This window comes from Homalodisca vitripennis, chromosome 1 (assembly GCF_021130785.1).
Source record: "Homalodisca vitripennis isolate AUS2020 chromosome 1, UT_GWSS_2.1, whole genome shotgun sequence".
In the NCBI taxonomy this organism is placed as follows: domain Eukaryota; kingdom Metazoa; phylum Arthropoda; class Insecta; order Hemiptera; family Cicadellidae; genus Homalodisca; species Homalodisca vitripennis.
The window spans coordinates 143,695,119-143,712,715 of NC_060207.1; the positions used below are offsets into that span (position 1 = coordinate 143,695,119).

Sequence of the window (17,597 nt, forward strand, 5' to 3'; positions counted from 1 at the left end):
ATATTAATCTTGTAGAGAACTGGCTCACTGCCAACAACTTGATTCTAAATAGTGATAAGACAACTACTGTAATATTTAGCCTCAGAGAAGATCCTAATGGGACACAAAAAGATATATTTCCAAAATTTTTAGGTTTGACTTTTGATCCTAATTTAAATTGGTATCAGCAAATTGTAGGGGTTAAAAGTAAACTAAGTAAAAGTGTGTTTGCAATTAAACGTTTATGTGGTGAATTTGAGGAGAAAGCTCTTATACAATCTTATTTCGGACTTTTTCACTGTCACTTAAATTATGGTTTGATTGTTTGGGGCTCTTCTCCTTACGCAAATGAAGTATTCATCATCCAAAAAAAGTTGTCAGAATATTGGCAGGAGTCAATAAATATCATAGTTGCAGAGAACTTTTTAAACGTTTTAAAATTTTGACATTATTTTCTTTATATATATACAACAATGCCTACTTTACCTCCGAGCTAATTTAGATAAAGTAAACCTAAGGAAAAATGTTCACAATTATGAAACAAGAAGTCGTAACAATATCAACTTATCTCAAACTAGACTAGCTAAAACCGACAAAAGCCCAATGATGATGGCTATTCGACTATAATAATAATATTTATTGTCATATTAAGTTTTTGCACTCATCGACAAAGTCACTTTACAGCCAGTAGCCAAGTCAATAAATAAATACATGTTTACATACTAAAATATAAGTCATATGTAAACATATCCATGAAATATAAACAATTATCCTTAGTTAGCTTTAGATATAATTATAAATTAATATGGGATACAGTAAAAAATTCATCTACAGAATAAAAAGGATTGTTTAGAAGCCAATTATAAAATTTATTGCAAAACACTTTTTTAGGGTATATATTTATTAAATTACGTAATTTGTTGTAAATTTTTAGTGAAACAACCTGGTGACTATTAATGGTTTTATTTAGTCTGCAGAAATTGATTGTAGTAAGCCTACTTGCCTTACTCCTAGTATTGTAGCTATGATCAGCATACTTAATATTGTTAGGGTATTGAAAAGTATACAAAACCAAGTCATATATGTATAAGTTGAAAATAGTTTGAATTTTTAAGTTTATAAATAAAGGTTTACAATGTTCCAAAGAACTAACACCACATATGATCCTGATTGCTTTTTTTTGTAAAATCAATATTTCATCTATCCTGCTGCAGTTTCCATAAAATATTAAACCATATCTAAAAATTGATTGGAAATAAGAAAAATAAGTGGATCTAATATAATTTGTTTCAATACAATTAGTAAGCTTTTTAATTAGAAAAATAACCCTAGATAATTTTGAGCTAATGTAATCAATATGAGAACCCCATGTTAAATTTTTATCAAAACAAACTCCTAGAAATGTTACTTGATTTGAATATTTATCTAAATTATTATCAATACCAATAGCTCTTAAAGTAAAAATTATGTTTTGGGTTTTATCTTCATTTAAAAGAAAACAGTTTGCTTTAAACCAATGCGATGCCTTATCCAGAGCACTTTGTGCCAAGATATTAAGCTCATCAATGTTTGAATTAATGTTGAGGAAAGTGGTATCATCTGCATACAATATTGATTTACAGTCAATAAAAGCAGGAAGGTCATTTATACTAATTAAAAAGAGAAGAGGACCTAAAACCGATCCCTGGGGGACACCATATTTAATTGTAACTACCTGTGACCAATCACTATTCACTAGAACCTTCTGCTTCCGCTCAAAAAGATAAGATTTAAAAAATTCAAGTTGCATATTTTGAACACCATAGTACGTATTTAAGTTTTAACAATAATTCCGAGTGATATACAAAATCAAAGGCTTTGCTCAGGTCACAAAAGGTAGCCTGAGAGCAAAAACCTTATTTTCAAATGCTAGTAGCACTTCGTGCACCAGCTTATCTATTGCATCTACTGTGGATTTACCTTTTCTAAATCCAAATTGAGAAATACTTAAAAGATTATTTTTCTCAAAATAGGCACTTAGCTGATCAAAAACCAAAAGCTCAAATATTTTTGATATTACAGGAATAACTGAAATGGGTCTGTAACTTTCAGGTTTGTCTTTAGATCCCTTTTTAAAAATTGGACTAATTCTTGCAATTTTGAATTCATCAGGAAAGATTCCTTCTAACAGGCAAAGATTAAAGCAGCAGGATAGTGGCAAAGATATGTTATCAATGATTTGTTTTAGAAGATTATTGGACATTTGATAAATCATCATTACAATTAGAGTTTTTTAATCGCTTAGTTGCATTAATTACATCCAGTGGTGTTATTATATTCCAGGTAAAATGTACATTTGGAACAGGTTTCTCAACAGATGCAAGCAGCTGCTTCGAGTTAGAAGGGGCAGAGCCTATTTTGTTCTTAATAGTCTCCACTGAATCCAAAAAGTAATTATTAAAAGTGTCTGGGGATATTACTGAATTTTTTAAACTTACGGTACTAACATTATTATTACTTTTAATGATATTCCATGCCGCTCTGCATTTGTTACTACTATTTTCTATTATATTTGTATTAAATTTGATTTTAGCCTCTTTAATACTTTTTCTGTAATGATTCTTCAAGTAATTGTATGTTTGTTCAATTTCATGGAAATTCCTCATATTATTCTTAACTAAGACGTCTAAGAAAATTAATCTACTTTTCATAGCAGCTAACTCATTATTGAACCAGGCATTATTCTTTTTTTTACCACTGTTGGAATTAACTCTTACTGGTTTAGAGAAATGGTTAATATTGTTTGTCAATATATAAAGAATGACAGAACAGACATTCCGAGCACCGACAACACCAGAGCTCAAAATATTATTCCAATCATAGCATGCCAATCTATCTGTTAACTTGGAGATGTTTTGTTTGGGTAAAATAACTTTAAGAAACGGCATACTATTGGATATGTTTGTGTGGTTTTGTGAAGTAAAATCAGTGATATTCAAATTCAGTGTGAGACCACAATGGTCCGAATATGGAAAATTAAAAATACTACAATTTAGTACATTATTTCTATGGCAATTTACAAAAATATTGTCAAGACAGTTATTTTTTCGAGTAGGTTTAGTATTCAGATGATAAAAGTTATACTGTCGCAAGAGATTAAGGAATTGGTTTGAGAATCTACTACCTTTAGTTACATCAAAGTTATAATTAAAGTCCCCTCCAATCACAGATGTATAATTTGACCATTTTGTCAAAAACCACAACAATTTGTCAAAAGAGTCAAGAAAAGTATTTGGGTTACCTGATGGAGAGTGATATATAGTTTAAAACAATCAATTTTAAATTATCCACAAAAACAGCTGCCGCCTCTAAATCCAACTCAGAACAAAACTGACCAACATCACATATTCTTACATTCAAACTCTTATGTGTAAGTACTAAAAAACCCCCTCTAATATGTTCAGTTCTACAATATGCACTTTTACAAAAATAACCATCAGGCAAAGCTGAGAAAATATTTCTACTTCTTTAAGCCAATGCTCAGATAAACCAATTACGTCCAAATTATTAGATGTTAAAAAAGTTTCTAGGGTTAATGTTTTGTTGAATAGGCCTTGAATATTTAAAAATAATAAATTTAAAGTTAAGTTCTCAGATTTATAGGCCAATGGTGACTTTTGATTTTTTTGTTTTGTAGGCTTACTACTTTTGATAGTGCTAAATATCCTGCTTACTTATGTTTAAGGGTGAAGTTGTATATAAACTATTTAGTTGGTGTGTATTGTTTGCACTGCACTCTTCTACCTCAATTACACACTCATTAAAACTAGACTGACTTTCAGGGCTACACAAAACACTCTGACCCTGGGACCTGGGGGATGTTGATTCACGAACGATAGTCTCTGTAAAAGTCACAGCCACTCCGGCTGACATATGAAAATCTGATGACACAGAATGTGCTAATGCAATTGATGAAGTATTCTTGACTTCTTCGAAAACTTCCCTCATGTCGGCTTCCACAACAGAAATTTCGCCCTCTATGGGTAATAAAGCAAATTAGCTAATGCAAATAGGTGTCTTGGGGCGTGTACAAAACTCTTTACGTCAAGATTGTTGTCACACAATGCTCCAAAATAAGAATTTATAAAACAATCATTCAACCAGTCCTAATGTATGGAAGTGAAACATGGACATTAACGAAGAAAAATGAGGGGCGGTTGATTGTTTTTGAGAATAAAGTTCTCCGAAAAATATTTGGACCAATATGTGATGAAGGGGTGTGGCGAATAAGAAAAAATAGAGAATTACGCAATGTATACCAAGATCCTGATATTGTGGCGTTGGTGAAGGCAAAGAGAATTAGCTGGCTAGGACATGTACATCGGAGACAGGAGGGCACAAGGTTAAAAGAGGTCTACCAGGCGGTACTACCGGCAGGAAGGGGCCCTTTGGGTAGGCCAAAGATAAGATGGTGCGATCAAGTGGTCGAAGATGTGACCCGGTGTGGAGGGTCTGTGGATCTGGCGGAAGACAGGGTGGCGTGGAAGAGGCTCATAGACGAGGCAAAGAATCGACTGAGATTTGTTACGCCCCGGCAGTAAGTAAGTAAGTAAGTATGGGTAATAAAGATGGACAAGGGGTTCAGCGTAGAGTGAGTTTTATTTAGATTATTATTTTTGTTGATGATTTTTACTATCATTTCAGCTACTCTTGATTTACCTCTCTTGTTCATATGTAATCCATGATTTGTATAAAGATGGCGAGGTAGATGGTGGAGTGGTAGCACAGGACAATTTCTCTTAGCAGCAATACTTTCAATTTCTCTATTAATTATAGAAATTTTCAAATCTAAATTAGGCTGGTCATGCCTCATTGGTAATGTGGCTAGAATCAGATTCAAATCATTGGACTTATTGAGCAATTCTTGAATTGGTAACTGCCTTATATACAATAAGTTACCATTAGATATAAGGATGCTAAGTGATATGGAATTTAAAGATAAACTAAATTATTTTCTATGTAGAAGATCATTCTATTCAGTGGAAGAGTACATCTCAACAGTGTGAATGAAACAAGACTTTTAGAATGCTCATTGTATTACAAAAGTTGTAACATTGTATTGACGTGCCAATGTATTTGTGTGGAATATTATTTTCTGGCAGAAAAAAATTCTTATTCTTTTTCTTATTCATTTGGGACCTCAAAAGTCTACTAGTACCAATTAGAGGCGAACTCTTACCTTGGCTACATCAATTTGGTTGTGCGGTACTGCCATCTGAACCATAGGCCTTAGTGGACGGGCATTAGCCTTAAGCCCTAGTGGGGGCAGCTTATGGCCCTGCCGTGGGAAGTATGGCCCCATTGGCATTGCGTTGTTATTGTCCTGGAACGCTGCATGACAGTGAGTCAGCACTGGTACCAACACACTCAGCACATCTGTTGGTGCCAGCAGTAACAGCTCCTTCAACAGATCTGGCAAAACAGCAAATAAATATTTGTTATCTCATATAGAATATGTCAAGTAAATTTTAGTGCAAAGAAAATGGTCAGTATTTATTGTGCTAAATTACTTTATAATAGCTATACAGGGTATATTTCAGGGTCTTTAAAAATTATCTTGATCTATTTCATATTTCTGCTGATAAACATTACAATAAAATTTATCTTGACAGATTTATCCTTACTTTACCTGACTTAACTTAAAGTGAGATAAATCTGGATAGATTATTACTGGACACTAGAGTAATTCCATATATTTGACCTTACCACATTTAAAATACAAATTTTACTTCACTTCTTTAGATTTTGCTAAGATTTGGTATACTCAAACTGTTTCCAAAATATGGCTATGTACAGTTTCTAAAAATTTGACAAAAATACAAGAACAGACGTTTTTGAAATTGCTCTAGGAGCTCTCCTAATTAACCTAGAGAGCTACTGGAAGCGGTTTAATTTTGCAGTGTTTTATATGCTCTTTCCAGTGATATAATATATACCCCTGGGGGATTAGGCGCTTGCTGCTGGGGGACCTGTGGGGGTGGCGGATGGTGCTGCTTGTTGTGGTCAATCAGTGTGTTAGTGATTGAATGTGTTTTTTCTTCTTCTTGTTCTTTATTTTGAATTTTTCTTGTATTTATCATTATATATATATATATATATATATATATATATATATATATATATAAAGTTTTTCTTTTGTATTTTCAGTTTTGAATTCATTTCAATATATAGATTTTTACTTCATTTAATTTTGTATAATTGTTAAGCATTTTGTTATTTTCTATTTACAGCATTAATTTGCCGCAATTGTATGAAACTATTATAAATTTATTGCATACAATATGAGGTTAAATAGTAGAGAGGGCTTGATAGCCTTAACCCAGCCTCTTTAAAAAAAGGTATTTTCATTAATTCATTTTGTATACAACATAACATGGGTTATAATGAAAACATTGTTGTTAAAAACATATTAAGATTTATATTTTTCTTCTTCAAAAAGTATATAATATGAACAAACAGCTAATGAAAAATTATGTGATATTTTACCTAGTTACTACCAAGAAAGCCATAAAAAGTCCATTTGACTGCTAAACTGTTTCACAGAACTAAAGATGTATGTCTGTGCTATGTGTTAAGGCTACTTCCGATAAGCACAGCTGAGAATGCTGAGCTCCAGAACTTATCAAAGATTTGAGCTTCAGAGGCATAGGACATGTTCAGGAAGTTGAAAGACAAAGTGGGAGGAAGACAAAAAACCTACTTTTTATTATACTGTATTTTTATAATGTAACTAAATTAAATAATGTATCAATGAAACTGCATGGAATAATTATTAAAACAATAATGGGGATAAAACAAATAAAAGGGACAAGTCCACTGAACATATCCCTGAATTTCTCCTTGTGTACTTGCAATAATTCAAAAAAGTATAAAAAAATACTGAATGGACTTTTTGCACAGGATAGAATTCAGTTAATAACTTGTACCATGTAAAACCAGCTTTAACTTTTTATTTGAATCAAAAACTGTTGTATTCATTGGTTTAGAATAATTAAAATGCTATTCTTGAACATTTTTTAAAGTGGATTTATATTTTTCTTTCCTTGACCTCTTCATATGTCTAAATATATTTCCATTTTAAAATTAAATGGCCCGATACTGAATTTAGTTATGAAATTTAATAAAGGCAAATACTCCCCTTTATTCAAAATTGTTGTAAACTGTGTTCTTATTAGTATTATATTTTGTAACTTTAATTACTAATACTTTTGAATTGGATTTTTTAGTAAAGATTACTATAAACTCCCAAAAGCACAATCTGCATTTTATAAACTGTTGTAATCCCACTCCCTTTAGGAAATTAACAGATAGAAGAAAATTCTCTCTCTATATCCTTGAAAGCCTATAATCATTTTACTTGTTTATTGGTCCACTCCTAATTGGTGGTCAGCAAAATATATATTTTTTAAAATTTTAACTCGTATGGAAAATAAAATATCTAGAACACATATACCAGCCTGAATGTATATTTAGCAACACCTTACCTATACAGAGTGTCCGCATATCATTGGGGTTGTATGTGTTAAGCAGTGTGACCAGTTTACGCAGGACGTCCATCCAGTCCTTGCAGCCCAGGAACACTCCACGCACATCCTTGCTGTCCCGGCAGGTCCGCAGGCACTTCACCAGATCCACCAGGATAGTGAGAAGCTCCAGCAGATCACCGGCTACATGGCATGCTGTTGCCTCGTGGTACATCACATGAAGAGTATGGAATGACTGGAACATCAATCAATGATTAGCTAGGACAACACTTGACCAAATGCTATCTCGTCATGCATGACCTGTGGTACAGGTATTACAGGCGGTTTACTATCATCATAGCATGCTAATGGGTTAAATATAGAACCATGTGAATGTCTATAGCCTTTAATATTTACATGGTAAAAGTACGTCACACAATATATTGCGTAACAGGCTCACTAAGATTGCATGCAAAATTTAAAATCTATATAGCTCATTTAATTTTCTAGATATTCTGTGAACAATGTCCCCAGGCAAACAAAAGAGATTCTGTGTCAGCTAACTGAGTGATAGGCTTCAACCACGCTCAGCCAAATTTCATGGTTAGACAAGCACCATCATAGAACTCATTCAACAATAAACAATTCATCATAGTACAATAGACAAGTGTTTTAGTATAAATTAAGTTTCATGCAAATTCAAAGTATACAGATGAAATCTTTCTCGAGATATCTTGTGATATATCAAAGTCAAAGTATCTTTATTACATGATCATTAAGAACAGTAATTTGTCGGATTATAATACAAAACATTATTATAATACAATTGTAATATAATAGTTGTGAATTAAAAATTGGTGTTTAAATGTTGAAGGTCATGGTAGTTCTTGCATTTGCAGATTCCACTAACTCTTCTACAGTGTAGACAGGATTCTTAAGCAGAAATTCTCTAAAGCGAGTTCTTCAGTCTGTTGCCTGTCAGGTTTCGGAGGAAGTCTGGAAGGAGGTTTTTAAAATTTCGGCCTATGTATGATGGTTTTTTATCAAAGAGGGCTGTTCTGTGTTGTGGAAGTAAAGTATGTGTTAGCTAATGTAGAAATGAAGCTTTATACAAACTTTCAAGTCAATAGGTCAGTTAATTTTCTAGATTTCGTGTGGACAGACAGATAGACTTGAATTTTCCAGCCCCTCAAATGATAGCCTTAGTTATTGCTCAGTGAATTAGTGTATCCTTTTTACAAGATGAAATTCCAGTTCCGTCTCCTTGTTAGATAATAATCACAATTACACAACAAAACATAGATATGACGTTTGTTTGCATATTTACTACAATTGTTTTAGAAAACATGAAATATAATGAAAAACACACACACAGGTGTCCCAAATCTTTGCCAATGCACTTATTATGGCTGAGAAAAAATAATAAGATTAAACAAATTTGCTTTCTGATTTTTAAATTGTTGGAAATTTCATGTTTTCTAACATGCAATTAATCTTTTTAAACACCATGGATAAATGTATAGTGACAAATTTATATCCATCAGATACATTTACTAGTCACGTAGTTTTAGAAAAAAATCCAAGATATTATCTTAACTACTTACGTGGCTATAGCCAAGAACGTTTAAAACAGTAAAGAGTTTAGCAAAAAACACAAAATTTAATAATAATTAAAAAACTAAAAAATATTAGATTACATGTTTTAGGTTATTTTATTACCTTCAGGGGTACTCTACCTCTGGGCTTTTGCTTGACACTAATTTTTGGGACATCCTGTATATATATTCTCTACAACTCACCTCATAAAATGAAATGAAATTCGAAAATTCGCTCCCAATCATTTAAAGAAAGAAATATATAGATTTCATAAATTTACAATGCGTCTTTACAGATAATAAAACCGTTATATTCAATTGGAAAATTATCTGAGACCATTATGATGGATATTGTATTAGATACACTGTGTCGTTAAAGGAAAATGTGTTATATAAAACTTTAAGTATGTAACTATATAATGTGTTGCATAGTTTTGAGATAGATGTTTCCCAGAATATAAAATAGTTGCTGGGATTAGGACTGGGATTTTGCCATTTGCTTTTTACATTATGCTGTATTTATGCAACTTGTTAATAATTAGTTAATAGTTTATTTTAATGTTATTATATAATTTATTGTTATAGTTTAGTTATTTTCTGGTGCTTAAATCAGAGACCACTATAATTTGTATATTTATTATTCTTATGCTTGCATCATGCCGTTTTACAGAAGTTAGGGAGATTTAAGTATTTACTGTAATGAACATATTTATTCAAATCTGTATTTATCATAGATAATTTTATATACTTTTAAGAAAACTTTTAGAAGATGTTTGTGCCGGTTATACGTCCAAGCGTCCAAACAGTGTTGTAGAGTTTGTTTGAAAATTGTCTGAATAAGGTTATGTTTATGTTTTGAGTTTCGTTTTAGTAATTAATGTTGTATTACAAATGATTTTGCATTGGTTTAAATGATATTCATTATTAAAGTATTGAAATTTTGAAAAGAATTAAAAAAGAGCTTTTTATAGTGAAAAATAAACTTTAACTGAATATTTCCGAAAACTCTGTACTTTTTAGGAAAACAAACCTCTAGCACTTGAATATATTTTATAATTGTGTTTATTGTACAATATTGTTATTACACATGATTTTAGGGTATTGTTAAATGCTCTTTATCATAAAAGTATTAAAATGTAAAAATAATTTTTTCTTATATTAGTTATTTTACCTTAAGATTGGATTTTTATTTTGTTTCCCTAGAAAAGTCACTGTCTAAAGCTGTTTTTTTTAATTATATAAACATCTTATTGTAATATATTTTTGGATGGGCAATTTATTTACCCTTCAAAAGAATTAAAAAGGAGCTTTTATAATCAAAAATAAATTTTATGTAAATTGTTTTCTAAAACCTTGTGTTTCTGTCCAAAACTCTCTGGCACTTTTCGCATAGTCACACAAAAAATAACTCTGCACCTTTCAACATGGATTTGATTTTATCTCTGGCACTAAAAGGGTTAATTGAATATTTATTTATTTGTACTATGATACAATACACGAATAAAGTCTGAAACTTAAGGAATAAACTGGAAACATGTAATCAAAACTAATCAAGCTAGAGATTTAACTCCCATTTAAAAATTAAATAGAACAAAATCAACATGTTTCAGGTGTTTTTTTGCTACAGTTTACAAACACCACTACAATAAAGGAACAGACAAGCCAATATCAGTTAGTAGTTACCTCGAAACACATCTGCAATCCACCATTATACAGCACAAAGTGGCGGTCCTCATCGTTCTCCACCAATATCCGAAAGGCTGAGATTAGAGTGGCCCAAGACGATCGCCCATCTAGGAACTGGACACCAATCATACTATTAACCACCTATTTTTCTGTTGATTTCATGAATGAATTGTTATTTAGCTGTATTGATTTATTATGTCAACAGTGCTTTCTAGTCAAACTATATAAAGGTAAGGTTTAACTATAAGTACGTTTTCTGAAATAAATTATGTATAATGTGTGTTAATACAGAGAAAACAAGTGTCAGTTATGGAATTAAATTTTAAAATGGGACAGTTAAAAGTAGAAGTCATTATATTTTCAAGATTAAGTACTGTACAAATCTTCCAACACTATCACGACTATGCCCATTGTATCTATAGAGACCAGGTTTTTTTCTGTTTTTTTCTGTGTTTTTGTACACGTTGTCTCTCACCACACTATGGCCTTAGAACCTATAGGTGAATTGTTTTCTTCTCAGGACTGAAGGGTTTCTGCACAGTCTCCATCTGACCAATAACCACAGTTTTTTAAACATTTAATTCAATATTAAATTAACTGTAGGAATATTTGGGAACAGTTTTTGCAAATTTAAATTGGAGTTCTTTGTGATGTCAGGAAAATGTTTTTCTTTACGGCTGGCAACCTGTAGGTAGTGGTGGGAAGCCTTTCTTTTGGCACGTTACCAGTGTTGCTAATTGTATGCCTCATGTGTTTTTATTAACGTGCCAAAGCAATCTACAGCGAATGACTTTTACAACTTATTTATTTATAAAGCAGTTCTATTTTTTAATTCAATCTATTTACTAGTATATTTTAGGAAGTAACTACTTAAAGTAAAAGTAAAAATATGATTTTGAAGTTATTTATCCAATTTGATTAAAAAACTGATATTAAACTAAAGTGTTACCTATTTTATTTTTATAAAATGTTCCTATTATATCTTTAAAAGTATGACAAAGCCATCCATATTTATAAAATATTGCTTTCTATATATATATATTTTTTTTTTAACCCTTTGGCTGCCAGCGGCCGATATTTTCGGCCGAGTAAAACTATTTGAAAACTGCCAGCGGCCGATTTTATCGGCCTCTTCCTTTTTGCTTATAGCGCAGCTATTTAACCACCAATGTAATTCTTATAACATAAAAATAATAGCTAAAGAGTGTTTTTATTTCATAAAATATCAGTTATTACGAAAATCTTACTTTATATAGTACGCCATGTAGAAGAACGACGTAATTGTGTGGCTGTTGGTACACCCAGACATGAATCGTTATTTGACATTTTGCTTCTACTGATTACTAGATTAGCGTAGAACAATATTTCTTCAATATAAAAAAGGAATTGTCTTATCGCAAACCCCTCCCCAACCTCAGACAGAGGTCAAAGTCGAGCGGTCTACTAGATAACGTGATTGCAGAGTCCCGCCGCGCGGCCTGCCGTAATCGGGATTCTCAAGAAAGATAAGATAACAGCGACAAAAATACCGATCACAATACCTGGAAATGCTTGTTGATTGATGGAATGTTAGTTCTGTTACTCAACAACATCGTTTTACAACGTTCTAAGTTAATTGAAAAAGGTTTAAGCGTTGGGGGCATATAACGGAATCTGACCCCATTGATAATCGTTGTAAGTTTGTAATTTTGTAATTAAAGAGTTGTTTTTTTTCGTTCTATCAGGTTTGTTTCTATAAATTTATATTTTTGTGTTCTTCATACTGATGCCGTCGGTATAATCCCAAAGTACCCAATTTTTATTGCCATTGTTTCTCTTCAATCTTCTGTATCCAACTTCATTTGTAAGTATAATATTATAATTTATTTTCTAACTTTAAAGGCTCTTTGTAACTATAAAACCTATTTATTAGTTTAATTTTCTTCCAATAACAACATCAAAAATAGAATTTAGTGTAAGACTAGTAATGTTTACCAATTCAAGCAAGTATTTGGAACCACATTGATAAAATTATGAAAATATGAAAAAATTTGCGTTGCCGCGGTGATTCAGTGTTATAATCATTATAACTTTATTTTCCAATTTTTTTTGTAATTTTTTGAACATTGACTCTCAATGACATTGTAAACATTTATTTTCTCCCATTATAGTATTTATAAGGTGTTTTGCAATACAAAAAAAAAAACTTTTTTGAACATTTTTTAAATTAATTTTTTAATTTATTAATTAATTTATTTAAATAGTTTAATTAATTTGAAGTGGTTTTAAAAGTTATATAAGTTATAGTAAATTTCATTACGTTCAAAACAAAACAAAAATCATGATCCTAGCTAGTTAAAAAAGAAAGTTATTATCGTTTTTGGTTTACCTATGCGAAATGCTCATTTTAAGCCTGGCAGTACAGGTAGGCATATGGTAGTTTTGGCTTGGCAGTCTTCAGATACAGGTAACTTAAACTGCCTGACAGACTTTAAACATAAAATACAAATATAGCATGGCAGCCAAAAAGGAAAAAAACCTTCGGTTCACAGCAGTAAACATCTTTAGTTTTTATATAAATAATCAAAGTTATTAATATTTTTTAACATAGCCTCAAGAAAATTACACTAGAAACTTTTGTCTTCATAACAAACATTTTTTGCATTAATATAAAGAATATTATTAATAATTTTAAAAACTAGTTTTTAAAAAGTAGTTAGCATTTTTTGCATTAATATCAAGAATATTATTAATAATTTTAAAAAGTAGTCTACATCTACCTAATCATTTGTAGTTTTTGAAATTTTTAAGGCAAACAACAATATTCAATAAACGCAGGTTGCGGGTTAATGCAGTGGTATTTACTGTACAAAAACAGTAAAATATACTAATAAAAACGGGATGTTATACTCAGTTACTTGGTTATTCCAAGAATATCGTGGAATCATCAAAAATCATATAACTAAATGATAGGTTTTGCAACATTACCTGAAGATAAAGCTGTAGTGCTTGCTTGCGGAAAGCATTAATTTCAATGATTTCATGTTCCGTACTGTCAGGATATTTTGCAGCAAATAAAGACATCAGTTTGAATAACTCGTCCACAGCCTAGAAACAATTATTTATGTTTTAGCACAGGATTGTTGGTTATCAAGACTCCTTAAAAATGCTTATCACTGATAATAATATCCAAAACATAATCATTCATTGGTTGGCTGATGTACATTTGAAATTACATGTGGTAAAAATGTTCTGAATAAAATATTTTTGTATTTATAAGGATTCTAATTTTAAAAAGTGTGATTTTTTTCTTAGCAACTTTTAGAACTGAAAATTGACCTTCTATTACCATACACCCTAATCTGGATTACATATCTTCAGATTTTTCTAAGACATATTTAAGTCTATTCATTATACACAGTTTCATAATAATTTGTTTAGAAATTGTACAGTTGTCAAGTTCAAAAGATTATAAAAAACTGTGCATAGAAAAATTAATTTATAAATACAACTGGTTTGGTTGAACAAATTATTTTATGATCTGAAGATAATCCATAATGAGCGATTCATAATATCACTAAGTCATTAGATAAAAGAGTCAGTAAAATTTAAAATGCCAGTATCTTTCTATACAGATTGATGAGATAATAGGTTTTCAGACATTTTCCAACATTGACTTTAGAACAATAGAACAGTATATTTTGAGGATTGGGATCTATCTTCTTCATCAGGTATTAAAGAATCATTAGGTACCTCAGGTTTAAACTAAAAAAAAGTAAATATTTGGCAATGACTTCATCAAAGTCGTGGTTAACAACTGAACAAGCTGAGTATAAAAACAAACTCAAGTATATACCTAAGGATCCAGTGTAATTGGAACAAGTACTTCCTGTATCACTGCACAAAAAGAGCACACTGAATAACACTATTGCAACCCATCAGAGACAGTGAAAGGAAAAATCAACTATCCAGTTCAACATATTAATCTCTTTCTAGTTTTTAGTAGTCTATACAATAATAAAAAAATATTAGCTTTTCTCATACCATGGCATACTGCGTGGGATGCGGCGTAATGTTCTTGAACGCCCAGGTGAGATTCTGATGTGTGGCTAGTTGTCGGGTAAAAGGTCTTGACAGTTGGCAGCAGAGCCGCAGGAGGCCGTAGTATGCCGGTAGCATGGTTCGGTTAAACAGAACCACTTCCTGATCCTCATGGTCAGCTCTATTAGGCAACACATTTCTATCATACTTTACAATGTCAATTATTCCCTTAACTTATAAAGACTGTTTGTGAATCACATATCAAATAGCTCGGTTAACAGAACCACCCTGTGATCCTCATGGTCAGGTTTTCAGGTAACCACATTTCCATTTAACTGTGCCAAATATTCCTTTAACTTATCACGACTGTTTGTGAACCACATGCCAGATTCTAATAAACTTCTTTATGAACAAACAGTTAGTCTAGCCCTTTTTAGTGCAACTAGACCAAAAATATGAAATGTGTTTAAACTTTAAAAAAAGTTAATTTAAAGCGAATATCACAATAAATAGTAAAGCTACTGTTATAATGAGTTCTAAATACATTAAGTGGTTAAGTAGAGAGTGTAAGTAAAAAGGATTTAGATTTCAATTGCTTATTATTATTTTTAAAACCTTCTTTCTTCATTTTTATGGATAAAATGATTATTTTACATGGTTTTACTAATTATCTGGCTAATAACCAAAACTGTCCAGTTCAAAATTAACTTTATGCAGGGTTTTGCTTAAACATTTGTAACTTAAAACAATCATGATATTAGCTTGAAATTTGTTTTGCCTTTAGTTCATAAACTTGTATTTAAGAAAAATGTACTTGTATACTTAAAAGTACTGCAGACATCATAACAAATATAGGTGTAAAAAATATCTGTATTATTTATTTTTAATTAATAGAGATACATAATATATTTTATCTATTGTTATATTGATAACAGAGAATCGTAAAAGTACTTATAATTATGAACAGATCCTAAAAATATTAATTAATCTGGTAAAATATGCCCAAGTAATACCCCAAAAAATAAATAGTAACTTGCGTGAATTTGAGAGAATTTGTTGTCAATCACATATCAGTTATATAAAACTGTAGTTAAGTATAAAATGTAAAAAACACAACATTTTGTGTGTGCACGACTTAATGTTCTCCAAATTGGTATATAAGTAGGCTCATCTGTCACAAAAATTACATTAATGGAAATTTATTGCACAACAATATATCTCTGTAAAATCACTTTCTGCAAAAACGCGAACAACGATAAATCATTGTGAAACAGAAAAGGGGTTAAAAGGAAATTCTATTTTCAAATTACTCTATTAAATATATATTTTGTACATTGTGATTATAATAATGTCTAACAATTTTTAATATAATAATGTCTAACGGAAACATGTCCAACAAACATCTATAATTAAAACATTTATATTTAGTGCACCTAATGCAATGTTGAGGTCCTTAACAAATCCTAAATAATCAATTCAAATTGCCAGGGCCCGATTAAGGTTTTTGGCGCCCGTAGGCTATCTTGTACTTCGCGCCCCCCCCCCCCCCCCAACGGTTTCCGGCCGGCTTCCCTCTGTCAATTTTCAATAATAAAAAAGTGTTCTGCTGTATAGCGGCCATATTATATTTTTGTAATAAAATTTCAACTTACTTTAAATTTAAAGACCATTACAGAGAGAGACCATTTTAGAGTATAATTAAACTTTAGGAAAAGAACAACATTCAGCAACTAACTATAAACTTTAATTATTGTTCAAAGGTCTAATGATACATGTATGTATAAACTGCTATGTAATATGTTCAAATTCAACGGTTAAAAGAACTATGCTGTTTGCTGTCATTTCCTAAAAACACACACAAACAACGAACAAAAACAGCAAAATTATAGAAAGTGCAAACTTGCAAAGGGAAAGGATGCTTACTGCTGAGCATTTATTTGTATCTTTAAAATGGAATATGGTCTATTGTTGTAGACTTGTAGGTAACATTCTTTAAAGAGAATCAAGGGTTCTTATTTACCACTGGTTTTGTAGGACATACAAAAATGTGTCCTAGCTACAGCCAAACCTTACATGAGTTTTTAATTCTTATACATTTTTTTGTAGATTACTATCATTAAATAGTCACAAAATTCAAAGTTCAGCACTTTGTAATGTTACTTTCAAAAAATCTGTAGGCTTATTTTTTTCAAAATAAAATTAAAATGCATACTGTAATTTTAAGGCTGTTAAAAATTATGTGAATTTTATCTCTTACTTCAGTATAAATGCTGCCATAATAATGGAGATTTTATTGTTGTCCATTTTAATAAGAAAGCTTAGTAGCTACGTATAGCCTGTTTAATTAGCGTTTTAACTGTAAATCACTGAAAAAGGATTTATAATAAATCAATGAACATGGTCAAATTGGTCATCAACTTTCTCTGGTTTATTCAAAGTACATTATGTTACATAGAAATGACATTAGACTTTGGTATACAACTTGGTGACCTTGAAACATTTAATCACAATAACAAACAATGAGCTAGAACTATAAAATTATTAGGCCTACTGTTAACAAAAGAACTTTTTATTTTCTCATGACGATATATTCCCTGATTAAACAAAGTCTTTCTTCCGTGCTTTTGATGAGGCAAACGCATCGATCAAGGTCATCAAACGGAACGAGCTGTACATAGTCACTTTCTATAAATAAGAGAGCGAGTGCCTGGAGTTTTTCTTGCCGTAGAGTCGACCTCAAATAATTCTTGACTCGAGTAAGAGCAGAGCAGAAAAGGATCTTTCTCCGCTGCAATTAGACACCGCCATGCTCAAG

General features: G+C 31.1%; 1 protein-coding gene across 2 annotated transcripts in view; it reads right to left on the reverse strand.

Annotated features, from left to right (window-relative positions):
* The window catches only part of LOC124372737 (ubiquitin carboxyl-terminal hydrolase 34), a 145,936-nt gene that overhangs the window by 21,086 nt on the left and 107,253 nt on the right, over positions 1 to 17,597 (reverse strand). For both annotated transcript variants that reach the window (XM_046831156.1, XM_046831150.1), the window contains exons 47-51: positions 14,786 to 14,963; positions 13,730 to 13,849; positions 10,760 to 10,876; positions 7,503 to 7,737; positions 5,198 to 5,430 (exon numbers count right to left, since the gene is read on the reverse strand). In XM_046831156.1, coding sequence (XP_046687112.1) covers positions 5,198 to 5,430; positions 7,503 to 7,737; positions 10,760 to 10,876; positions 13,730 to 13,849; positions 14,786 to 14,963 — 883 coding nt within the window. The remainder of the gene's footprint in view (positions 1 to 5,197; positions 5,431 to 7,502; positions 7,738 to 10,759; positions 10,877 to 13,729; positions 13,850 to 14,785; positions 14,964 to 17,597) is intronic.